The following is a 27,036-nucleotide window of genomic DNA, read 5'->3' as shown; positions in this document are numbered from 1 at the left end:
TGAAGAGAAGTGGGGAGATTGACATTTGATACAGTGACAGCTGAAAGAAAGGGTGATGAGAAAGTGACAGAGCTGAATAGGATACAGAGCGGTCATACAATTTAGAGAGTAGAGAGAGACACAGAGGGAGGTCGAAAAAACAGCCAGGATGAGGGGTTGGGGGGTGGAAGGGTGAGAGCTATAGACTAGAGGTGATACTGAGACAGAAACAGGCAAGAAAGAGATAGACGAAGGGAGTTAGAGGTGGAAAACAGGTGAAAGAGAAGTGAGGAAGAGAAGGGGTGATATAGTCACTTGAATGAGGTGATCGTGAGGAAGATAATCAAGACAGTAACCGGTGATAAACACAGGTGAGCAAGAGGTTGTAAAAGCTGAGAAACACAGTTTTAGGAGGGTGACTGCAGGTCAAAGATGATGTAACTTTTTGTGATGGTATTGGGATCAAAGGGCATGCAATGTCAATTCTGCTGCCTTAAAGTTAGACTTTTATGAGACAGTGGCTCATATCACCCCCTTTAATATGTTTTAGGTCTGACCTAGTGACAGCTTTAGATGTTTGCTAGTACGTATTTTATGACATCAAAATAAAAATACATATGTGCAGGGACTTTCAGGCAAACCTCTCTATCCATTTCATGTATTTAAGTGTCATTTGCATTTTGCTTCCTCCCACCACAGCATTCAGTTTGAGGCACTGCGTTCATTGCCTGTTTTGCACTATGAGTGAAGTCATTTGACATGATTTTTCATGGTCACGTGTCCATAGCTGACTTAAAAGATGTGTGAAATACAAAATTACACTTCCGCCTTTCTTTTAAAGGGGATTTTAATACACAGCATTGCTGTATTTCCTGTTCGTTATGTACATGAAATAAACTGGATAAGTTGTCTTTATATAGATATCTTGAAATGGCTTGCTATAATTTATATTTTGAAAACTTTTTCTATGATCTAACATTTTGAGAACTGCGCACATGAAAATAATTTAGCCCCAGATTTATTCTGGTTCTGCGTTAATTTTGTTGCGCAAACATCACACAAAGTATTAAGCTAGAATTTACTATGCAATGCAAATCAGGATTTGTGTTATATAATTTCCTGAAATAATACAAAGTTGAGCTAAGCGCTGCTTTGCGTTACTTTGTGTCAAGGGGGTGTTCCATAGGTGGAATATGGGCAACTTTCCAAGGGTTTCATGACAAACCCATATCTACAAGACAGCTATTTGCAACAGAATTTCATGCCTCGTCGAGGCAGATGTAATGAAGACAAATGCTATCCTTTCTCCTCATTTTTCCTACATTGCATGTGTTTTCATTGTACAACACGCACACAAAGTGGAAAAAGTGTTAAATGGTAGCTTTTGTACTGAAAAGGTCCCTTTCCAGTACAGAAACTATGCTTATAGAACACACACACCCATGCACTATGGCGCACTGGTCTGTGCGTTAGCGCATGGCAGCCAAACGTGTGCCAGCGCAGGTAGAGCTGACATTTTAGTAGATATGGTGCTGTTCTGCTCTCTCCCTTTCATGCAACACAGCTGCTTTGTGTGAATTTTTATATATATATGTGCCCTATCGTTTAGGAACTTTAAAGATAATCCAATGCTGGAAATGTACGGGTTGAGAGTACTGAATCTGCTAAATATATACTCATTTAGAGGGTCTACATACTGCCAATAGTCTTTATTACTACAGCTTTATGACTGTACACATACAGAAATTTAAAAGGATTAGATGAATACAGGGAGCATTATAGCTGCTAGTGGTTCTAGGAGAATAGTGGCTTCCACACTGTTGATTTTGATGTGTGGTCAAATTGGCATATATTCACAGAAAACAATGGGAGAAAAAAACACTACCAAGCTTATCTAATCTACCTGTATAGGATCAGTGGGAATTTGAGTCTCTCTCCGATAAGCAGTCGGTAATATCAGGACACTGACAAACTTTCATCTGCATTCTGGGATGCCTAGTCCCTTCCTGCCTCTTGGAGAAGAGTGGGTAAGACCTCCCTCCACTCCTCCTATTGGTTTCATAGTCACTACCTGGGATCTCCGTTATGGATTTCCCCCTCTGCCTGGATTACTGATCACTGTGACTATAGCCCGCTGAATCTGAGTGACCATTAAACAGTAAACCACAATAGAACACGCCCAAATATGTGTTAATAAAGGCAGCAAGTATTATTATTGTGATCATCTACTAATACAATCTGAATACATCTCATTCAGCTTTGAAGAAAGCTTTACCTGGTTGGTTGCTGGCTTATATTTAAGTCCTGGCTTGTTCAAGATGGCTTCCATCTGAGCGTGATTGAAGTTGGATATTCCAATGGCCTTCACCATACCAGCATCCATCAACTCTTCCATGCCCTTCAAGAGGTCAAATGAGATTTAAGTGTCCACAAACCCCAACATACTGCAAAGACACAGCGATCCAATGGTGCACAGATGGCAGCCTGGCAACAGCCCCATACATTCTAAAATTATTAGAGCCCTCTGCATCAAAAAGAGCAAACCAAGATCTAACTGTAACACAACCAAAGGCTGCTAAAGGCAATACATATATTAATCCACATAGTATGGAAAAAGACCCCAGTAACAAAGACCAAGATTCCACGGCAACAAATAATGCATGATTCCATGCAGCACCAAAGATACACAACTTCATAAAGCACAAAGAATTCACAAATTATCAGGACACACACACCTCCAATTCTCCCCACCCCAAAAAATACCTGAGGTAGCCCAAAAGCGACACATTCTAAGACCTATCACCCCGCAATCCACACTGCACAGAGAAACATTGAGGAACATTCAAGAAAAAGAAATGTGACTGTACAAGAGGAGAATCTACTTGTAGCACAGTTTTAAATAAAAAAACTCCATAATTTTAAAGTATGCAGTTAGGATGTGACAACCATGGCTGGTGGAGAACCAACCTGCCACGGTTTGGTAAAAGGGAGTTAAGTGCTCAGCAGTGAATGCTATCTGTTGATTACAAAATGGCATTGTTAATTCGAAATAAAACCAAACAGATAACTTTTAAAATTAGTTTTCCGCACATTCTCAAAAGTCTGTGTCGAGTGACAGTATCACCAAAGTGTACAATTTTTTTTGTAACTCCAAACAGAGGTAGAGGGCAAAATCAAAAAGTATCTTGCAAAACAGAGGTCGTGAAACAGCAAAAGTATCACTATGGGTCACTATAGACATCCACAATTCATCCTTCACTGATAGTGGGACTCCTGGAGCAGCACAGCCTCCCCAATCCTACCTCCCAAGTCTCCAGAATGTTAGTGTTGCTCCTGATTGCATGTCCATTTTCATCAAGTGGGATCAGCGTGTCACCAGCCTGCCAAAGAAAAATAAAAACATCTCACATAAGAACCTTTTTGGGCTCTAGTTGCACACCGTTGAACTCTTTCTAAAGGCAAAAGTGTGATCAGTGACCACATCCAAAGCATAATAGCATTGTGGTGTAATTAGTAGAGCTTTGTTATGTTTACACTTTGCACAGTGAACAATATAGTGCAACACTGATATACAAATGCACCTTGAACCCCATTGGCCAGTGGATCAGGTACATATCAAGATAGTCCAGCTTCAGAGCATCCAATGTTTTCTGACATCCAACCTTCACCATCGATTTCTCATGAAATGTGCACCAGAGCTACAAGAGAAAATAGTTGTGTTACTGAAAGAGTGTGGTTCAAGTGTCCACTCGTGGCCTCTGCAAGGTTCGAAAAAACCCCACACAAATTCAGTTTAATTCTAACCCAAGTGTATAGTAATTGAAATTGATATCTGCTCAATGGGCCTGCTGAATGCTTCAATTTGGTCTCAAAGTGCAGCAGGGGGAACTTCACAAAGCACCACTGAAGATGTAAACAATTCTATGGACAGTGGCCCAGGACTGAAGAAGCTTTGAACAAACTATCCTTTTCCATCCCTCCTTAAAAAGTTTGATGCCAAAGCCCCAAAATGAAGCAGCAACAGCCTTAGAAGACTTCAGTTAACAGTGCACTCTACAGGACATTTTTCATAAGAAACAAAAGATGCATCAATTCTGAAAAGATGCACAGTGAGCACCCCAAGAAGTGGTTCACTTTACACGCATTCTGTTTAAGCGCCTTGAGGTAAAAAAAAAGTGTTGTTCTCGAGCATAAAAACAAATAGGAGCCAACACGTTTTGTGCTTTCCAAGAAGAGCTTCTTCAGGGCCAAAATATATTGTGGGATGTCTAATCATATTAACAGCCCAAATAAAGCAATTAATATGTCACTGATTCACCAAGAGTCATGGTATGTGTATCCGATTCTTGCATATCATCTTCTAGTGTTAGTAACTTTCCATAGGCATGTTGTGATCTGAACCATAGCTCTTGGTGAAACAGTGACTGATAAATTATTGTCTTTGGGCTACATAGGAAATGCAAAGTCATTAAATGCAAAGGCCATTGTAAGAAAAAATAAATATGTGCATTCTAAAATGTACATTTCTAGTACACTGTATAGGTAGGTTTAACAAGACACGTTAACTTTTCTGTATTGTTTTTATTAACCATTCTTCTTCCTACTCTTCACAGCTCTACCTCCTACACTCCATTGCCCCTTCATACGTGCTCCTTGATAGCTCCCCTTCCCCTCGCAGTCAGTAAAAAATGTATATATATATATATATATATATATTTTTTTTTTTTTTGGACTTCAAGGATTGGAAGAACCTGAAATGTGACTTCCCTCAAATTGCAACGTTTTATCACCTACCAAAGGTGCACAAGAGTAAAATATGGCCACCTGGTAGACCCATCGTATCTGCCAAAGACAGCCTATTGGAGAAAACTTCGAGCTATATCGATAGCTTCATTGCCCCATTTGTGAAAGATCTTAGTTCGTATCTCAAAGATACGAAGGACTTTTTGAGAATTATACAGGATGTCAAGTGGGAAGAGGATATGATCCTAATAACATTGGACATTGCCAGCTTATATACGTCCATTAGACACGAAGACGGTCTCATGGCAATGAAAAGCTTCCTAGATCTTAGACCGATAAAGTACAGAAGCCACAATGCTATGCTGCTGGAGCTTACTGACTTCTGTTTAAGAAATAACATCTTTTTGTTTGCAGGGAAATTGTACCTACAACTGCAGGGGACCGCGATGGGCACGTGCTTCGCCCCCAGCTACGTGAATTTATTCGTGGGCTGGTGGGAGAAGCATGTGGCCTGGGCGGGGAAAAATGACAGGTGGATGAACAACATTGTTCTGTGGACCCGCTACATCGACGATTTGTTTTTGGTGTGGCGGGGACCACGGAATGAGGCTGAGAGATATATTGCTGAACTTAATAAAAACAATTTGAATCTCAGTTTCACAAGCAATGTTAGCAAAAGTGAGGTATTCTACTTGGACCTTCGGGTCTATGTGGAAAATGACATAATACAAACCGCTGTGTATAGAAAACCAACGGCGGGCAATACTATATTGCACTCGCGCAGCTATCATCCCCGCAGTGTCATAAATAACATCCCTTTGGGAGAGTTTTTGCGAATGAAACGCAATTGCTCAACCACACAGGAGTTTGAAAAAGCTAAGGAACAGTCTAAAAGAAGATTCTCACAGAGAGGATATGGGAGAGGAATTCTAGATCAAGCGGAAGTGAGAAGTAATCTAGTGGAGAGAAAAGATCTGCTAACTGACAAATTGAGCACCCCAGATTCTAAGATCAGATTAATTACCGATTACTCGGAAAAGTCTCCAGAAGTTTTTAATATAATGCGAAAAAACTGGAAGATTCTAAAATCTGATTCCGTAATTGGAAAGTCGATATCTGACTATCCTCTCATCACATACAGAAAGGGGAATTCTTTTAAAGACCATTTAGTGAACAGTCACTACGAAAAGAAAAGAAAGAAAAAACCTACTGTCTCAGGCTTCTTTCCTTGTATGAAGTGCAAGGCCTGTAGAAACTCTCAAAAGGTCAAGGAATACCCAATTCCAGGCAATAAAAAGAAGGGCAGAATAACTAAACTGGTAAACTGTAACTCTGACTATACGGTCTATTGTCTGATATGTCCCTGTGGGAAGAAATACATAGGGAGTACTGTAAAACAAACCAAACTCAGGGTCCTTGAACATATGAGGGCAATCACCTCAAAGGATCCGAGCTACCCAGTAGCTCGTCATTTTGAGCAGACACACAACAGCAACAGTAATCTTTTGACATATTTCATTTTGGACCAACTAGTCAGGACAGAAAGAGGGGGAAACTGGGTGAAAAAACTAAGAACCTTAGAATCAAGATTTATCATCCAGTTACAGACCAAGACCCCGGGAGGGATGAATAATGAGGAAGAGATGTGGACCCACATCTAAACAATCCCTTCCAGTCTCTAACTCTGCCTTCTTGTGAACCTGGAAAAATAGACATGTATACTGTTTTCCTCTAGTCAGACATGTCTGTTCCGCTACCCTGTATACCTATTTTTTTTTTAAAAAGAATTCGTTCTGCTCATGGCGAATCACACTGACAATTCTAAATAATGGTGTCTGAATGCATCAATGTATAACGCTATGCCCATTCAGGGCCTGATTGTATTTGATTTCAATAATTATGATTTGTCATTTTATGTGCCATGAAACTGTGAACCTCTCGTGATGTTCACTGAGAAATTATTAGTGTACACCACGATTATAAGGCACAACTAACATAGACGCCACGGAACTCAAATAAGCAGCATAGGATGCTGTCAGCTGGTAAAAAACGTAATTTCAGATGTGATTGTGTTGTGATTTACACTGAACTAACATTCTGATATATATGAGAGCTCCCAATGCATTGCATTTGATGATTTGTCATTAGTATATTAGCTGTTACAAGATGGCCACCGAGGAAGTAATGAATTAATTATAATGATGTGCCTTTTTTTATGTTGATTTTCATTTTTGTTTGAAACACGTGACATATGGTAACCACGGTTTCATTTAAGTAATGGTGGAAACAAACGTCAGTTTACACTGACGAAGGCGGCAACGCCGAAACACGTTTGTAAACTGAGTTTTCGGGGGTTCTGTGAATAAACTATCTGGCGAACCTACGCCATACTGGCTTTGAGTGCTCTCATTTTTGAATCCCGAGGATTGGGGGTTTCTTTGCGTTGCTGAAATATATATATATATATATATATATATATATATATATATATATATATATATATATATATATATATATTACCTACTGGCGGTCGCCAGTAGGTATATATAGTTAGGATTTTTTCTCTATGGGATTTTTGAAAATTCTATGTCTAATAACTTTGGCGTTTGTGTACGGAATTGGCTGAAATTTTCAGGAAAATGGCACATTTTGTTTCTGAGCAGCCCTTGAAAATTTGGGGGGGTTCGTCAAGGGGGGGCCGAGAAAAAAGGGGGGTCCCAAAACGTGTTTTTAACATTGAGTTTTCCATAGGGCGGTTGGCCTCACTTTTAGCCCGAACGGCTGAATGGATTTGCATGAAACTTGGCAAAATTGTAGGGACTGGTAGCCCGATGTGCCTTTTGTAGGTCTCAATATATGTGCTACAGTGGATTTTGAGAAATTAACGTTTAAAAAAAGATATATATCTGTAACAGCGGACCGGGCAGCGCTCCAGGACGCGTACTTTTCGCGCAACGGAGCTTTGTGAAGCGAAGCTGATTGGTTCTCCGGCGTCTGTCAACATTCCAAACAGTCCGTAGCAGCCGCCATCTTGTCTCTCGGTAGGATCGAGAGACAAGAGGAGGCGAAAGCGAAGGGGTAAATGACCATAAGGGGGAATAGTAGATCCTCGCTGACCCCCTAGGTTTGATGTGGAGGTTTTAAAAGGGCCCCGCGGGGCAAAAAAAAAAAATAATAATAATAATCGAACGGCTGAATGGATTTGCACGAAACTTGGTAAAATATTAGGGACTGGTAGCCCGATGTGCCTTTGCTAGGTCTCAATATATGTGCTCCAGTGGATTTTGAGAAATTAACGTTCAAAAAAAGATATATATCTGTAACAGCGCTCCGCTTCGCGTAACGGAGGTTTGCGACGCTGATTGGTCATTCTGTCACTGGGCTATAGTTGGGCTACATCTGGCTGATATTTGGGCTACATTTGTTTTTTTTCGTCTCTGGCGGCCATCTTTGGGCTACATTGGGCTAGATTGGGCTTCATTGGGCTTCATTGGGCTACATTGGGCTACATTTGGGCTCCAACATATATATAGGCCAATGTAGCCCAATATATATTTTTCAAAGTTAATTTTCGTAAAAACCACTGGAGCATATATCTTGAGACATAGCAAAGGCACATCGGGCTACCAGTCCCTACAATTTTGCCAAGTTTCGTGCAAATCCATTCAGCCGTTCGAGCTAAAAGTGAGTCCAACCGCCCTATGGAAATGAAGGAAATGAATGGGTAATTTGTAATTAGCAAATAGCTCATCGCAAACTAGGAATGGTAAAGAATCGCTATTTATTCCTTAAAGTTCGCTATTTAGGAAATGCAAAAAACTTTGATGATACATATGGCGGTTCATCTCTAACAAGATAAGAAGCATAGGGATAGATTTATGATGACTGGCGCATCACCAGGGATGTGTTAGTCATTCTGTGCCGCTGTTCCGTCACCTATGGTGTGCTGCATTTACAATGCGGCGCATCATGGGGCAAAAACAGCACAGATGCGTGATGTATCTGTGCCGTAAATGTGGCGCATTGCTGCAGTTGTATCGCAAGTGTGATGAAGCGCCAGCAAGGGTCGGGGGTGCCCCTGTCGCAGGGTTTCTGTTCTCACACAGAACTGTGGACAGAGGATTGGAACCTCGGCGAATTAGGGTGTCCCAAAACTCACCTTAGTAATCAAAAACCCCTTAGCAAGCTAGGTACAGTGTCACATTGGATATAACAAACTCTCAATGTTTAGACAATCCAGAATATGAACTTATAGTACCTCAGGATACGTGGAACTCATGAACAGTCGGTCGTTATATATTTCTTAGAAACCAGAACATGGAGTTAAGAAGAACACATGTGTATTTGAAATGTTTATTTACTAATGCCGTCTTCTCAGGCGTAGTATCTTAGATAATACAAGTACACATATTATCAGTAGCAAAATTACCAGCATAGTTACTAGTACATAAAAAGCGAATGGTGACAGTATGTTAACATGCTGTAAATGAATAAGAGTTAGCAACACTTATAAGCAGCCGCGGGCCGTGGAGGGAGTTACGGTGGGGCAGGGAGGCGGGGAGGGGGAGGGGCAGGGTGGAGAGGGCTCCACCCTGCTTCTCCCCCTCCCCGCCTCCCTGCCTCACCGTAACTCCCTCCACGGCCCGCGGCTGCTTATATCTCACCCTCCCTAATACACATATTATATTATTTGCTAAGAAGGTCTCTTTGTGTTGGTTTAGGGCGTGCCCATACTTTAGTGTCTTAGATTTGAAGGAATCACATCAGCATACACCAGCTCTCTCTTCATGTGAACCGCATCAAGTGTTGTGTATGTGTGTTCGGCAAAGCAATATAAAACCCGCCTCATGCCCAGAATTGGCAGAAGTTGCACTTATGTTATGAGTATGAAGTCGTGGAGATCAGATCTCATAACAATTCTGTATCGTGTTGTTCTTGAAACTTTAGCACTCGCTGTACAGATATAGTTTAACAAGCAAAGCAGATAGTAGAGCAATAACATATTATTCTCATGTAAACCACGATGAACTACTAGGTTGAAAGCTAAAGCAACAACTAAGTGTCGTGTGCAGAAGTTGCAAAAAAGGAAAAATGGCGTTTAAACCGGTAATGAGCCCATGCTAACTTAACACGGTGTAAAGATATCCAGGACCTAGATGACACCTCCCCATGATCCGGAAACGAACTGAATAAGATAATAGAAGTGCCATCTCATGAGAGCAGATTGCAACTTTATATGTGGACGGTCCGCAAGGTAAAGCATTAAAAACTAGGAAAATTTTATGCTAAAGAAAAATAAAACAGCCAAGTACTTTATCGAGTCTTAAGCCAATAGGCAAGGTAAATAATAAAAACTTGACAAATAAGTCAATGAATTGTCAATGAAATGCTAGTACTCAGCATATCAAACATGAAAAAGGTCTATAACATAACTGTGTATGCAAAATAAGCTGCAACAGCCTCCAATAGGAAGTCACCGTCTTCATCCGAAAACAGTTCAGCCATCCAATTTAAAAGCGGAAAAGAACATACGTGCTCTCCCAGCACCGGATCCTCTATCACCATCAGAGGACAGCTCGGTGGGTTTTCAAGAAAGCTCTGTTCCAAGAAAGACTGTGTTGCCGCCAGTAAATTCCAGGGACCAATTAGTCCATGCATCAATGCCACAGCCATAATCCTTTCGCCAGGACAAACCAACTCGTGAGTAATGATAGGAGTCATCAGCTGATTAAAGTCGACGTCAGGAGAAACCGGTCCGCAGAGACACAAATCAATGGCCCAATCGAAATCACAGGTCAGGCAGTGAAATACAGGCTGGACACAGGTGAAGTAGGAGAATCGAAAAGATAATCCATATGCCGTGCTTAATATCGCCAACGGCATTGTGCCATAATATTCTAGCATGCGATTGCGGAACAGTGTCAGCAGCTGCAGGGCGGGAGGTTGCATAGGAGGGACATCCATATTTAAAAATGTAAAAAAGCACAAGAGCGTCCGCTGGTAATGCAAGTAAAAATGGCAATCCACGAAGCAGAGTGGAAAAAATACAATGAAAGAAAGCAGGGATGACTCCAAAGATTTTCTCAAATGAAGTCACGAGACCACTGGTAACAACTTTAAAAAAGTGCGCCAGGGCTTTTGTGGAGGATGCGTTAGAGATAGTCCGAACCATCTTGCTGAAATGGAAAGGCAAATCTGAATTGAAAAGGGTCTGCACCTCTGTACGGGTGTTCGCTATGTGAAGCACGAAAGTTTCACGGGCCGAACTCAAGGCCACCTCTCTCTGAGACAAAAGAGCTCTTATTCTTGCCATGCCGTTGAAATCTGCTCCCAAGGTTGGTATTTGTGGCGAGATTGAAAACTCCCTATGTTCATGTGTGGGAGGAAATAGAACATTTCTGCAGCAAATAACCCGTTCACTTACTGTTACGATAAAAGGAATACTTTTAATTAACCCAGAACAATCTTCATTATTGAGCATCAAATAACTACCATTTTCCAACAACTTGAACGTGGGGATGATAGCAGGAACTGGCGTGCCTTGCAACACGCAAGCCATATTTGGTCGGTGTTTGTTGCATGAACCGTGTAACTGTATGTGCCTACACATTAGTGAATGATCTGGCGTCTCAGTGCATTCCTCTCCATTCAGATAAACTTCTTGATCATCTTTGAAACATCTGTATGTGTATGGAAGCGACCAGACCTCATGAAGAAAAGCACTACCTAAAGGTTCATAACGACCTATTGGTATATATTTCATACAATTTGAAAACTTATATAAAGCAAAAGGCAGCGTTATTAAACCGTGGATAAGGCACGTTGCCAAAAAACCCGCAATCCTCTGCTGATGATGTCACTGAGCATGTCATGAATGATGTAATATGTGACATCATCAGCAGTGGATTACGGGTAATAGTATCTCTAGTTTACTCCCCATAGCTGTCTTTCTTTTAACATAAGTGTCTGTTTCCTTCCCTTATACTTACTGTTTTTGGTTCGCTTCCGGTTCGCGTACCGGCGAGCGAACTGGGAAGCGAACTAAGAGAAATAGAGGTTGGCACAGTTCCAAATATTGTACCAATTTTTTAATAACGGGGAGGTAGTTCTGAAAAGAACTTTTTTTTTTATTGTTTTTGTTGTTTTACATTTTTTTTATTATTTTTCGGAACATTTTTTTACTTTTTTGAATTTTTCTGAACAGTTTTATATTTTTTTGGGTTTTTCTTGGAGGGGGCAATGAAAACGATTCATTGTAAAGGGCTCAACAGGAGCAACAAAACAAAAAAAAAGTATTTATTATTTTGGGCGTTTCGTACAAACTTGCATATGATAGTCAATAGCTCTGTTGATCAGAGTGATGCTTCTTTCTCCGTAGCAAATGAATCCATCGCAAAATACGCAGATGTGTTTTACTTCACCAAATTTCATTTGTATATTTGGCACCATCTCCCTGCCCTCTGGTCCCGTTACTTCCGGTACAACAGATCTTCTGGCCATAATAGGGAGATTATCTAGGTCGTTCCGAAACTGTGCAGCACTGTAGTTGTTAGGATGCCACCTAGTCATATGGCGATGCATTGTGTAGTTTCCGAAACTGTATTTTTTCTCGGTTCCTCTGGACAGTCTATCTTGACATATAAGGCAAGTTACGTATCTTGCATTTACTTTTTTCTGACCTTTGGGAATTTAAAAAAATTGCCAAATGAAGTTTTCTTTCCGGTGAGACGTCCTGGGCTGCTCAGGCAAAAACTGCCTCTCTTCGTGCTCGTCGTCCTGTTCCTCTTCTTCCTCTTCTTGTTGAATTATAACTTGAGCAGGTGGTCCACTCTTCCTTGGATGTGGTGGAGGTGGTGGGGAAGCACCAGCTGAAGCTACTAAAGAAGCCATTGCTCAGTGATCACAAAGGGTCTTTCTCTCACAATGATGAAAGTCAGAGTGAGGAAAGAAGGAGGGATTTTCATCATTTGGGAAAAACAAGAGTTCTCAACCAATGAAAAGTGTTCATTTTAGATTATATGACCTAGTTTTACATCATTAGGAAACCATAAGTGAAATGAACCAATGAAAAGTGTTATTACCAAGTCACATGACCTGCTGTGTTTACGTTAAGCGCTTTGCAGGGCCTCCCGGTTTGCTTCCAGAAACCTGCGCTTTGCGACTCGCTTCGCGTACCAGTTCGCTAACGTAGCACGTCATATGACGTATCACGCGACAACGCGAAACGTCATGCGGACGGGAGGCGTCACGATGTTGTTTTCTAACGCGGCAGTTGCGGTAAAGAAACGTTTACCGGCTCGCGGTCTATTTCGCGGCATCAAGGTCAGCTAACGGGAAGCTTCCCGATTCGCGAAGCGGAAACGAAGAAAAAAAAATATTTTAAAAAAAAATTATTCATAAACATATAAAATATATTTTTGGATTTAAAGAAAAATACATTTTACAGCTACAGATATTAGCTGTTAAAAAACCAATGAAATTCACTGAAAAAAACATAGGTTATAGACCATATATAGTTAGGAATTAGCATTTACAAAACCTTGAAAATTCACTGAAAAAACCATAGGTTATAGACCATATATAGTTAGGAATTAGCATTTACAAAACCTTATTTTACTCACACAAAACCATTGAAATTCCATATATAGTTAGTTGCACTAACTATATATCGCGCACCCGCAATCCACTGCTGATGATGTCACATATTACATCATTCATGACATGGTCAGTGACATCACTGATGACATCACTGATGACATCACTGATGACATCTCAAATGACATCACTGATGACATCATGACACACCAATACCAGTTACTACATACGCACTCACTGATTCCTATGTCTACACACACATTCACTCATTCACCCATACAATCACTCATACATACAGTCACTCATTATTACAACACTATCATATGCACTCATACACCTATGCAGACACTCACACACTGCCACTCATCCATGGAGTTACTCACACACCTAGTCAGTCCTGTAAAGAATCAATCACACTTCCATTTCCTCATCTATACAGTTAAACACAGAACACCATACTTCAGTGACATCACTGATGACACCTCAAATGACATCACTGATGACATCTCAAATGACATCACTGATGACATCATGACACACCAATACCAGTTACTACATACGCACTCACTGATTCCTACGTCTACACACACATTCACTCATTCACCCATACAATCACTCATACATACAGTCACTCATTATTACAACACTATCATATGCACTCATACACCTAGTCAGTCCTGTGAAGAATCAATCACACTTCGATTTCCTCATCTATACAGTTAAACACAGAACACCATACTTTTTCACACATATACTAACACATACTTACTCTCTTATACAATCACTGATACAAGTACACATTGATATGCACAGAGTCACACACCTCCCAGCCAGCCACACACACACTCAGTCTTCCATACATCCACTCATTCTTCAATATGTAAAACATATTTAAACTTTACAAAAACACACAGACACTAGATGATGTCATTTGAGATGTCATCAGTGATGTCACTGACCATGTCATGAATGATGTAATATGTGACATCATCAGCAGTGGATTGCGGGTGCGCGATATATAGTTAGTGCAACTAACTATATATGGAATTTCAATGGTTTTGTGTGAGTAAAATAAGGTTTTGTAAATGCTAATTCCTAACTATATATGGTCTATAACCTATGGTTTTTTCAGTGAATTTTCAAGGTTTTGTAAATGCTAATTCCTAACTATATATGGTCTATAACCTATGGTTTTTTCAGTGAATATATATATATATATATATATATATATGTGCATATATATATATATATATATATATATATATATATATATATATATATATTTTTTTTTTTTTTAATTCCAAAGGCTCTGAAAGCAGTAGAGGCACTCACAGCAGGTAGGCAATTTCCTTTATTTATGCACATCAGAGGGTGATACAGTAACCGTTCTTTTCTCTGCATGCCAATGCGTTTCAATGCTGTTTTGCATCTTCTTCCTGGGCTGAGACGAAAAGCGGCATGGTGAAACAACCGGTTCCAGACTGCCTCCCTCTTTAGTAGTGATTGGAGGCAGGTGTGTCAGCTTCGTAGCATTCTGGGACTCGTAGTAGTTGTAATTCATTACTCTCAGTGAGTTCCGCTTTTTTCTCTCATTTTGGCAGAGTCACAGTGGTATTTGCAAATCCACTGTGACATATAAAGCACTCCAGTGTGCTCCGGTATTCAGTGTCCCCTCCGCAGTTAAGGCAAACCGCTGTGCCGGCGTCCAAACAAAATAATTGTGTTTTCGCGGCCCCTGTCTCCGGCGGCTCCCTCCTCTTTTCTCAGGTGGTGCTTCTACCCACGACGAAGCAGTCGTGTTAATTTTTTTTTATTCCAAAGGCTCTGACAGCAGTAGAGGCACTCACAGCAGGTAGGTATATATATATATTCGCTGCCCAGCTGTTCTGCTTTACGAAAAACATTTTCTGGCAGGTAAAAATATTTTTTCTTTTACCCTTTCAAGTGGCATCAGCAGTCTTGGATCGATGAATAACAAAAAAAAGTCAAAAATTGCACACATACGGTAGATGCATATTGAATTGACTTTGCCAATGCTTGTTTACTTTGCTAAATGTTACTCTAATGATTAATGTAATGGGCATTGTTACTCTAATGATTAATGTAATGTGAGATCCAATCTCCTAACTTTTACTATACTTTAATATGTTGTGACACTCACAGGGTAGAGTAGAGTTACAAACAAATGCAAAATGAAATAAGGCTTCAATGCATGCAGTCAGACATGCGACCCTTAGCTTGCAAATTGCCAAAGTGTTGAATTTAGGCCTTATTTGCAAAGTGTGCTGCTCATTATAGGGTCTATTTCATGTATGTAAACAAAATGCTAGTGCACAAGATCATTTTCTTGTATTGCTAGAGCAATGATCTACTTTTTCTCACATTTGAATACAAATGTCAATTTTTAGGTCGAGCATCAGCGCGTATGCGCTTTCTGCAAGGCTTCTTCAAGTCAACAAAACCACTTTATTCCTGCCTGTTACTTACCATTGGTTCCCTCCTCCATCACTCTTCTTTGCTGCCTCTTAAGTCGCTGAGGCAGCGCATGCATCACTTACGGTCAAGGCTAATGAGCACCGGCCAAGCATGGTCGCCTTACCCTTACTTTCTTTATCTATTGTTTTCAGAACTTTTTTTTAAAAACATTGCTTTAGGTACAATGCTGCTTCCTACCACCCTCTGACACAGACACAGAATTTCCCAGCGTTTGCAAAATAAACGTCAGCCTGCTGGACACAGGATGATTTTTACAACTCTGGTACAAGTCCATCTAAAGGTATTCCGATGTTCTGCCGCGTTGCTTTCCGTGACTGAGAGAAAGAAATAATACGTAATTTTTCTATTTTTGCGGCTAGATGAGAAGTGTTGTGTTTCCACTGCTCTCCTTCCAGGGTGATTTCTCTGTGTGTCTCCACTTCACCCACCCGTAGCACCACAGGCAGCCCTGTTCGCCATGAGCTGAGTTTTCAACCCATCTCAGTGAGGAACGAGATCCCCAAAGAGGACCCTGCTCCTGCTTTACTTGGCCCACAGGAAAGCAAGATAGCAGACATTGAAACAGGGGCATACAGCGGGATCTAGGGGCATATTACTAACGATTAGCGATATTTATCGCTAACTAGGCTTAGCAACAAATTTTTTAACGGTAAGCATCGCCGGAAATTATTGCTGAGATAACTTGCTATTAGCAAGGTTTATCTCAAAAGCGATAACAATCAGGCGAAATGCGTGAATATCGCTGAGAATACAGTGATATTCACACATTAGCGACGAAATGCTCTTAGCCATGTTATCGACCTTACATTGGATAACATGGCTAAGAACTGGTCTGAGCAGGCGTTAGTTTTTGGCGATAGCGGGAATATTTCGCCCTCCTTGCTAATAGGCGATAGCGACGTTAGCGACTGCTTTCAGTCGCTAACAGGTTGGGTACGCCCACTTTGCATTTCATTAGCGATAAATATTGCTGACATGCAAAGCGGGCCCCAAACCGCTCGCTATCGCCTAAAGCTGTCGCTAAATGCTGTTAGCGACAGCTTGCTAATAGAGCGATAGAATTATCGCCGCTTAGCGGCCGAAAACGGCTGCTAAACCGGCAATAATTGCCTATCGCCCTGCTTGGTAATATGCCCCCTAGTTTTCACTTTGGAAAGGCTTCTCTTCTTGAGCATACTCAGTAAAAATACACCAACAGCTCAGGATGGGAAGTAGTAGTATCTGCTTAGTTCTGTTTGTGTGCTTTGTAGGGGTTCTGCTCCCGCCTCCCATTGCAAATACTCATGATCAGGTCACGTGTGTTAGAAGGTAAGCGTTGATTCCCATTCCCTTACAGCCTCATTGTTCTTCCTGTCACAGCGAGGAAGCTACTTGTTTTGAATTTTGGGAGGACATCACCCTGAAAGTACAAACAAAGTGTGACACTTTGTGAAGAGAAACATCGACCGCCATCAGGTAATCAATGACCTTACCCATGTCCATTAGGCTGCGTCGCATCTTTAAACTTTTTTTATGTATAGTGAGAATAAATAGGAAGTGGTGAAAGTCCTGTGACGACCGGCAATAAATACTTTTTTAACATTATAAGGTAGAAGTTAAGTGGTGTTCCTTTGCAGTTATACTAAAAGTAAGGTAAACATGATAATCACGGGCACACAGACACTCAACGCCTATTTAGCTGAGCTGGCTTTAGTTACCCCGTCAGTGGGCTGGACTGGCTGAGCAGGGCTTGTTAACCCTACTTGTAGGGTACAAGCATTGATGAATATTTCTCTTGTCCTCCGAAGGACATTTAAGTTGGACGTTTTGTTTTCAACTTTTAACTACTTAAGGAGCTCCTCCCACCACACTATGCCTAATTGTTTCCATACTTTGCAAAAAATGCTTTCGGGATAGAGGCAAGCGTATATGCCTTCTACAGGGACCTAACACCCACAGACTCTGGATTGAATTTAAGCAGATGCATTTCAGCATTTCATCTGAGACTGATAAAAATGGTATCTGTACTCAACATTTACAATGTAGCAAATGTACAGTAAAACGCTCCATGAGAAATGACTGTAAGGCGGTGTGGGCAAATGTTTTATTAAAATAGGAACATTTTCGAAATGTCTGAATTTCCTGTAACATGAACATTTCCCAAAAGTTTGCATTATGTAAAATCCACAAAACGTTTTTGTGACACGCGTACATTTTTCTTTAGTCTTGCAAGATCCCAGAGGGTCACTGTTTTGCACACACAATATATTCTCAGCAAACCTTTTCTGCTCAAGCCAGTCTCTTGCTGTGATCTTGTGAGACATTTTACGTTAGGTGCACACTGCCTAGATTTTACCTGAGACGTGCACCCCTTAAATTTCCTTTATTAGGTCGAGCCTGGACAGCGTATGCGCTGCTCTGCATTATGCTGTATTGGAGTATGGAATGGAAGCCCCATCCAATCTCCACCCATATTTGTCATTAGCTTGTGTCATTGTCCTTCGTTAATGCTGGCTTCTGATTTGTTAATAGGCTTGTTAGTCCCTCCGTTATTTGTAACTTCCCCTACGGACTGGCCCTTTTTCTACAAATTTGTGTATGTATGTATCAGAGTTCTGCCTTATCGGCCACATCCACCATCGGTGCACATGCCCGGTGAACGACATATTTTGGCACAATGTATCCTTGCCAACTTATATTTTTTTGCTAAATTAATCTCAGGAGAGAGAACTCAGGGCCTGATTATGGTGTGGGTGAGTCCGACATGGACGGGTCATTGGTGGCGGAACCACCCACATCGGTCCCTGCAGTCCTCCAGCCTGCCGCAGTATGATGCGGCGGGTGGAGGCATATGGTGGATGGTTCGTCCACCGTGCTGCCAATGGGCACATGAGAGCAGTGCCTGCTCAGGCACCACCATAGGTATTAAAATGTCCCTTTCCACCTACACTTTCATGGCCATTCATCCACTATATAAAGGCAGGCAGAAAGTGACTTTGGGGACCCGTAGCTGGGCCCCGTCCACCCTGGCCCTCTACTATAGGGCCTGGGGGGCATCTATGGTTCCTCCCTAAACATCCCTGCACAATGTGGCAGGCCACGCATGGTACCTGCCACATAGTGCAAGGGTGTTTTAAATGTGTTTATTTTCTATTGGGGCGTGTGCTGAAGCCTGCAGAGCATGCCGCAATAGAAAATATACACATTGCGACTACTGTGAAGGCAATCGCATCGTAATGTGGGCAGCGGGACACTTCCAGTCAGTCGGTCCTGCTTCCACTATGGTGCCGGTCGGACGAGAGTCTGACTGGTATCGTAATCACGCCCTCTGTCCTTGAGTCCGGTAATTGCTTCTACATTATTTTTACTCATGTTGCTGGCAGCCAATCAGTGGAAGATGAAATCTCAGTTTGTTTTAACACTCAAATGAAATATGAAAGAAGACACTAATACTCGTGATATAGAACACAAATTAAAGGGTGAGTTGCCTTTTCTTCAGTAAATTTAGTTTAAATAATAGAACTAAATGCCAAATTGGAAAATTAGTGGAGCTGGTTTACCAGTGAGGGATGTGAGCCTACTGTAGTGGCATCTACTTAAAGACGTAAGTTGGATGCATGATCCACTGTGCCTCCTCTTATGGCTCAGAAGGAGGAGATGAAACGAGGGAGTGTCAGTCGTTTTGCTCTTAGGAGAGAGGACAGAATGTCCCACCTCAGAGTAATTAAATGGAGCTAGTCGGTGGGGCCTATGCCTCCTAGTCCGGAAAACCTACCCATATTTCTGTTTGCTCCACTGATGATTAGCTCTGCCGGGACTCAGGTGCTCAGCTTCCATACAAGATGATTTTTGAATGGGTGCTAAAACCATCATCAACACTGGTGCACATGATACAGATGCAGGTCCTGTCACTATTAAGTATGGGCAAAATTTGCGAATTCGCCACCCAGCCCCCCTCCCAAATAATTAAAAAAACTTTTTTAAGCGGCAGGCCGGCCCCCTTCCCATTAAATATATATATATTTTTTTTTAAAGGCCACGCCCCGAGGGATGGGGTTACCCGGGCAAAAAATGGCCCAGGGAAGGGGGGCCACATGGCCCTCTTCCCTATAAATACATTTTTTTAAAAGGAGGCCAAACCCAGGGGGATGGGGTCCCTGTGGCCGAAATTGTCCCCTTCCTGTTTTTTTTCACAATAAAAAAGGGATCAGTCCCTGGAGGATGGGGTCAGGCCCTGGGAGATGCTAATAGAAGGGGGTCCACACAGCCCCCCTTCTATTAACACCTCTACTTTGACCTGTTTCCCCACACTTGATCCCGAGTCCCTAGCCAAGCTGGCTACTCGAGTGGAATCTGGCTCCCCCAAGGACTGCTGCCCTCCCTCAGTGCTTCGTGACATCTGCCATACTTTTCCGCACTGCATTTTACCCTTACTTAATACCTCCCTTAACTCCAGCACAGTCCCTAGATCGTTTAAGGAGGCCGTACTGGTGCCTTTGTTAAAAAAAACTGGCGCGGACCCAGCTGTCCTCGCCAATTACCGGCCCATCTCCCTCTTGCCTTACCTGTCTAAAATCTTGGAGGCACATGTTACTACTTGCCTCTCGCAATTCATTGAGGAGTCCAACTTCCTGGAAATAAACCAGGCCGGCTTCAGACCAGCCCATTCTACCGAGGCTGTGATCCTCGCCGTGCTGGACAACCTCAGAAGCAACGCCGACAGAGGACTCTCCCAGGCATTGGTCCTACTGGATCTGTCGGCGGCATTCGACACGGTGGATCACAACATCTTACTCCACCGTGTCGAGTCCGCCGGAGTCCGTGGGCCTGCCCTATCCTGGGTCAAGTCCTTTCTAGAGGGTAGATCTCAAGCAGTCAGCTTGGGCCCCTTTAGTGCCACCAGTGCTCCTTCATCCTGCGGGGTCCCTCAGGGATCATCTCTGTCCCCTCTTCTTTTTAATTTGTATCTTCAACCTCCTATTCACTCCCTGGGTAGGTGGGACGTCACCGTGTTTAACTACGCTGACGATTTACAAATTATTTTCCCCCTCACCTCCCCTGACGCCGTTACCAACTTTCAGGCGGTCATGATACACATCCAGCACTGGATGAATCAAAATCAATTAAAGCTCAACCCTGGGAAAACTGAGCTTCTCCTTCCTGGGAGAAGTGCTTCCCACTGGGGCCCCCAGTATTGGCCAATTGAGCTTGGTTCACCACTTTCTCCTGCTGGCTGTGTAAAGAGCCTCGGGGTCATTATCGACTCTGAGCCTACTCTCAAGGCCCAGGTGAGTGCCGTAACATCTTCCTGTATGTTCCAGCTACACAGGATACGGAAAGTTGCCCACCTCTTGACTCCCGAAGCTTTGCTACAAGTCCTAATAGCATTGGTGATGTCTCGTCTGGACTTCTCCAATTCCTTGTACCATGGCCTCTCCAAATCCCTGCTGTCTAGGCTACAGATCATCCAAAACCAGGCTGCCAGACTGGCATTCAAAATCCCTAGATGGCAGTCGGCCAAACCTTTATTACATCAATTACACTGGCTACCAGTCAGCGAAAGAACAGCCTTCAAGGTCTGCTGTCTGGTCTTCAAAGCCTTAACTGGCCCCTCCCCTGCCTTCCTGCAGTCTCTTATCATCCCCTACTGTCCTTCCCGTACCCTGAGGTCCACCCATCTTCAGCTTCTAGTTATCCCCCGTTTCAAACTCACTAAACTAGGCGGCCGCAGTTTCTCTCACCTGGCTCCTAAGCTATGGAATTCTCTTCCACTCTCACTTAAGACCTCATGCTCTCTCTTATCCTTTAGGAAATCTTTAAAAACTCTGCTTTTCTCACACCCCCACTAACTCCTCTCGCTTGGCCCAGTGTCCTATCAGCGCCAGGAAACTCATGGTGACAGTGCGCTCAATAAATTTCCTTTAACAATAACAATAACAATAACAAAAAAACTATAAAAATAAAGATAGCATCTTGCTGGAGGCCCGCCTTCTCCCTGTACCTCAGTGCAAACGCGCCCCATGGTGCGTTCTAAATTGGGGAATTAATGACCCTTGAATACTGAAGGTCCCTGGGGGCCAACTAGCCGACCAGGTACCTTCAGTAAGCACCGCACAGCTGGATTGCTGAGAGGTGATCTGAGGCCATGCCCCTTTTTACACCACTCTGCATGCGCACCTCTTGGCACACTGCTGGTGGGGCGCTGAGGTCCTCTTTTGTCATGAGGACCTCAGAACACAAGTGGACTGCATCTCTCGAGCAGCAGTGCTCCACGAGTCGCATTTGCAGAGTCATGTAAAAAGGGGGTGTGGCCTTTGAACTCATGCAGTAATCTAGCTGTATAGGACTTACTGGGGGTAACAGTTGGGTTAGTTGGCCCCCAGGGACCCTCAGTATTCAAGGGGACATTATACCCTAACTTAGAATGCGCAAGGAGGGACATTTGCAGAGTGGTGGAGAAAGGGGGCATGGCCTGTGTCCAGCTTTCAGCAATACCACTATCTGGGACATACTGGAGAAATCAGGTACACTAGTTGGCCCCTAATGAAATCCAGCAGCGAAGTGGACTTCAATCCCCATACAAGAGTGTGCCAGGAAGTGCGTTTGCAGAGTGGTGGGGCAGAGTGGTGGGGAAAGGGGGAGTGGCCAGCTATGACAACTTAGCAATCCTGCTATGTGGGACTTACTGGAGGTAATAGGAGGAGTAGTTGGCTCCCAAGGACATCCTTGGGGGCTAACTACCCCTCTTGTTACCTCTAGTATGTCCCACACAGTGGGATTACTAAGACGTCTTTGGAGGCCATGCCCCCTTTCTCCACCACTCTACAAATGCGCCTCCTGGCAGAGTATGGGATGGGGGAAGAAGTCCAATTTACTCCTGAGGGACTTTGGGGGCCAAGAAGCCCTCCTGGTATCTCCTATAAGTCCTACGCAGCAGAATTCCTGAGCGCTGGTCAGAGGCCCAGAATCCTTTCTACACCACTCTGCAAACGGGACTACTAGGTAATGAAGTGTTTGCAATGTTATAGATTTTGCATTTGCGAGAGTTAGAGCTATTGGCAATGTAAATGTAAAAGCTTTTTAATGTTTTTCGGAGTGGAGTGGATGTAAGTTGTGTGAAGTGGAATTTTGTGTTAAACTGTGCAGTGAAATTATGTGGATAGAAAGTATGTGGTATTTATTTTATAGGAATTATGTAGAGTGTGATTATGTGTTATGTGTTATGGGAATAATTATGTGGTATGGTAGTCGGTGTTGTGGAGTGGTAATGTCAGGTTTAGTCTTCCTTGTTTCCATAGAAGCTCAACTATAAACTCAATGAGACAAAAAAAAGAAGGAATCACTGAGAAGCACTTCTGGACCTAGTCAGATGTACCAGCAGGGCCACTGGAATTATGCGACTGTTTGGCTGCACCAACTTTTGCAACAATATATATTTTCCTCATTATCCACATAATTCATCATTTGCAGATTTGAACAAAAAAAGCCTAGTTTCTACCTCAAACTGCTCAAACGTTACCAAAAAAGCCACGAAAAGTGTTACAGCATGTTGGAAGGCCCTTTGAAAACCTAAAATGGTCACCTGTTAATTATTTCTAATGTGGGTGTTAAATTGGTACTAATGGTGGGCAAGCTACTAATGCTACTTCTGCGCCTCTTTCTGCACCTCTATTGCCTCTTTCTGCAGTTCTTTTACCTCCTTTTGCACTTCACTTGCCTCTTTCTGTAACACTCTTGCCTCTTTGTGCACCCCTCGTGCCTCTCTCTGTACCCCTCTTGCCTCTTTGTACACCTCTCCTACCCCTTTCTGCACTCTCTTGCCTCTTTTTGCACCTCTGTTGGTTCTTTCTATAACTCTTTTTCTTCATTCTGCACTTCACTTGCCTCTTTCTGTACCCCTCTTCCCACTTTCTGCACCTCTGTTTGTTCTTTCTGCACTGCTCTGTCTTTTCCCTGCACCTTTGTTCCAAATTTCTGCATCTCTCTTGCCTTTTCCTGCCTACCTCTTTCCTTTTTTTGCACCCCTTTTGCCTGTTTCTGCAACTCCCTTATATCTTTCCTACAGTTCTCTTGCCTCCTTCTGTACCTCACTTGCCTCTTTTTGCACCTCAGTTGGATCTTTTGCACTGCTCTTGCTTCTTTCTGTACCTCTCTTGCAAATTTCTGTACCCCTCTTGCCTCTTTCTGTACCCCTTTTACCTGTTTGCACCTCTATTGTCTCTGTCTGCATCTCTGTTCCCTCGTTCTGGACCTCTTTTGCCTGTTTCTGCAACTTGCTTGCCTCTCTACAGTTCTCTTGCCACCTTCTGCACCTCTGTTGCTTCTTCCTGCACTTCTCTTGCTTCTTTCTATACCTCTGTTGCTTCTTTCAGCAATTCTCTGGACTCTTTCTGCACTTCTCTTGTCTGTTTCTGCACCTCTCTTGCCTCTTTCTGCACCTCTATTGCCTCTTTCTGCACCCCTTACCCTCTTTGTGCACTTATCTTCCTTCTTTCTGTAACCCCTCCTGCCTCTTTCTGTACCTCTATTGCCTCTTTGTGTACCCCACCTACCTTTTTCTGCACACCTCTTGCCTCTTTTTTGCACCTCTGTTGGTTCTTTCTGCACTGCTCCTGCTTCTTTCTGCACCATACTTGCCTCTTCCTGCACTTCTATTGCTTCTTTCTGCACCTCTGTTGCTTCTTTCAGCAATTTTCTCTCCTCTTTCTGCACTTCTCTTCCTTCTTTCAGCACCCTACCTGCCATTTTGTATCTGTCTTGCCTCTTTGTGCACCTCTCCTCCCGCTTGCTGCACCCCTTTTGCGTCTTTTTGCACCTATGTTGTTTCTTTCTGCACTGCTCTTGCTTCTTTCTGCACCTCACTTGTCTCTTTCTGCCCTTCTCTTGCTTCTTTCTACACCTCACTTGTCTCTTTCAGCAATTCATTTGCCTCTTTCTGCACTTCTCTTGCGTCTTTCTACACCTCTGTTGCGTCTTTCAGCAATTCTCTTGCCTCTTTCTGTACTTCTCTTCCTTGTTTCTGCACCCCTCTGGCCTCTTTCTGTACCTCTCTTGCCTCTTTGTGCACCCCTCCTACCTTTTCTGCACCCCTCTTGCCTCTTTTTGCACGTCTGTTGGTTCTTTCTACACTTCACTTGCCTCTCTCTGCACTTCTCTTCCTTCTTTTTGCACCACTCTTGCCTCCTATCGCACCTCTGTTGGTTCATTCTTCACTGCTTTTTCTTCTTTCTGTACCTCACTTGCCTCTTTCTGCACTTCTCTTGCTACTTTCTATAACTCTGTTGCTTCTTTCAGTAATTCTATGGCCTCTTCTTGCTTGTTTCTGCACCTCTTTTGTAAATTACTGTATCCCTCTTGCCTCTTTCTTCACCCTCTTCCCTATTTCTGCACCTCCTTTGCTTCTTTCTGTACTTCTCGGGCTTCTTTCTGCACTGCTCTTGCTTCTTTCTGTACCTCTGTTGCACATTTTTGTATCCCTCTTGCCTCTTTCTGCACACATGTTCCTTCTTTCTGCACCTTTCTTGCCTGTTTCTGCACCTCTCTTGCCTCTTCCGGTACCTCTGTTGCTTCCTTCTGCACTTCTCTTGACTCTTTCTGCACCTCTGACTTATAGGTAGTTTTAATCCCCCTGCCCTATTATATACTAGGGCCTTACACGGGAGGTCATGCCAATCACAGGGATACTCCAACCCATAGTGTACCCTAGTGTATGTAGGTGTTTTCACTGTATTCTAAGTGTCTTTCAGGATAGCACTGGCTCCGGGCCTGGTTAATCACAGTCAGTTACCACTAGTACCAGTCAGCAAAGAGTTGGGGGCACAGGATGACTTTGCAACAAGGCCTTTTTCTGCACATCTGTTGATTCTTTCTGAATATCTCTTGCTTCTTTCGCCACCTTTTTCGTCATTCTGGACTTCTGTTGCCTCTTTCTGCATTTCTCTTGCTTCTTTCTGCACATTTTTTCCTCTTTCTGCACACGTTCTACCTCTGTAGGAATAGTTGGAAAATAGCATATAAAAAATCTTTGAAATTCACAGAAAAAACCCATAGGTTTCAGGGACGTTTTAGTTAGAAATTGTCATTTAAAAAACCTTTGAAACTCACTGAAAAAAACACAGGTTTCACGGACGTTATAGTTAGTTGGACATTTCACTCATACAAAACCAGAGAAATTCAGTGTTATAGTTAGGTCAGCTAACTATAACTCGCGCCCCGGCAAAGCACTGCTGATGATCTCACATATTACATCATTCATGACATGGTCAGTGACATCACGGATGACCTCACTGATGACATCTGAAATGACATCACTGATGACATCACTGTCCCCTGGGACATTGCAGTTTGCAATGATAGGGCAGGAGCAGTGCTCCCGCCCTGTCATTGCAAACTTGATCTTCGCTTTAAGGAAGTGAGAGCAGAAAACCTGCTCTCGCTTCCATGAAGCAAAGCAGATTGCTTTTGGAGAAGTGGAGCTGCATGCTAGCAGCTCCCCTTGTCCAAAAGCAATGTCGGCCCCCCGGAGGAGGCCGGGAGCCGGTGGGACCACAGGGCATTGGAGCTTCCCCCACGGTTCCCAATGTTGAGGGCGGGCCCCGGGGTATGGGGTCGCCGGGGCTAGAAGTGCCCTAGGGAAGGGTGGCCATGTGGCCCCTCTCCCATAATTTTATATTTTTAAAAACAGAGTCTAAGCCCCAGGGATGGGGTTCCCGGGGCTAAGAATGGCCTCCGACCAGGCGGTCCCCCTCTTTATAATTTTTTTTTGTTATTAGAAGGTCCCAGAGGCCGAAAGTGACCAAGGGAAGGGGAGCCATGCAGCCCTTCTTCCTTATTTATTTACTTTTAAAAAAAAGAAAGAGGTAATGCCCTCGGGCTGGAGTCCCTGGGATGATTTTTGAATATTGGAAGTGTTTTTTTTTTTTCCTTTTGAGTTTGGAGTTGCGACCCCTATGCAGCTCTCAGCACTGCTCCCCATGTAACATTGCGCCAAATTCGCGTTTTCTCCTCAAATAAATAATTTAGTAATATATCATTTAGATGGTAGTGTTGCATTTGTGAAGTTGTTTTAAAAAGGCAGTGTTTTTGAAGTTAATGAGAAGATTACAACTGATAGTAAAAATATTTAAAATTAAAAATGAAAAGTTAAACTTGTAAAGTGTATTGTGTTGTAGTACATTGAATTCATGCTGATGCGAATTTACGATGAGTGTGTAAATTCACAAAAAAATAAAAATAAGTATGTTT

The 27,036-nt window shown here is 42.8% G+C and overlaps 1 protein-coding gene across 2 annotated transcripts in view; it reads right to left on the bottom strand.

The window, feature by feature from the left end:
• Positions 1-27,036, bottom strand: part of LOC144769406 (aldo-keto reductase family 1 member B1-like) — a 271,640-nt gene that overhangs the window by 166,349 nt on the left and 78,255 nt on the right. Inside the window, exons 3-5 of one of the 2 annotated variants that reach the window (XM_078653500.1) lie at positions 3,561-3,677; positions 3,282-3,359; positions 2,255-2,377 (exon numbers count right to left, since the gene is read on the bottom strand). In XM_078653500.1, the coding sequence (XP_078509626.1) occupies positions 2,255-2,377; positions 3,282-3,359; positions 3,561-3,677 (318 nt within the window). The remainder of the gene's footprint in view (positions 1-2,254; positions 2,378-3,281; positions 3,360-3,560; positions 3,678-27,036) is intronic. The other variant, XM_078653505.1, reaches the window with a different exon arrangement.

The sequence above is a fragment of the Lissotriton helveticus genome, chromosome 1_1 (assembly GCF_964261635.1).
Source record: "Lissotriton helveticus chromosome 1_1, aLisHel1.1, whole genome shotgun sequence".
Classification (NCBI taxonomy): Eukaryota; Metazoa; Chordata; class Amphibia; order Caudata; family Salamandridae; genus Lissotriton; species Lissotriton helveticus.
This window is presented reverse-complemented; position numbering and strand designations above follow the sequence as displayed.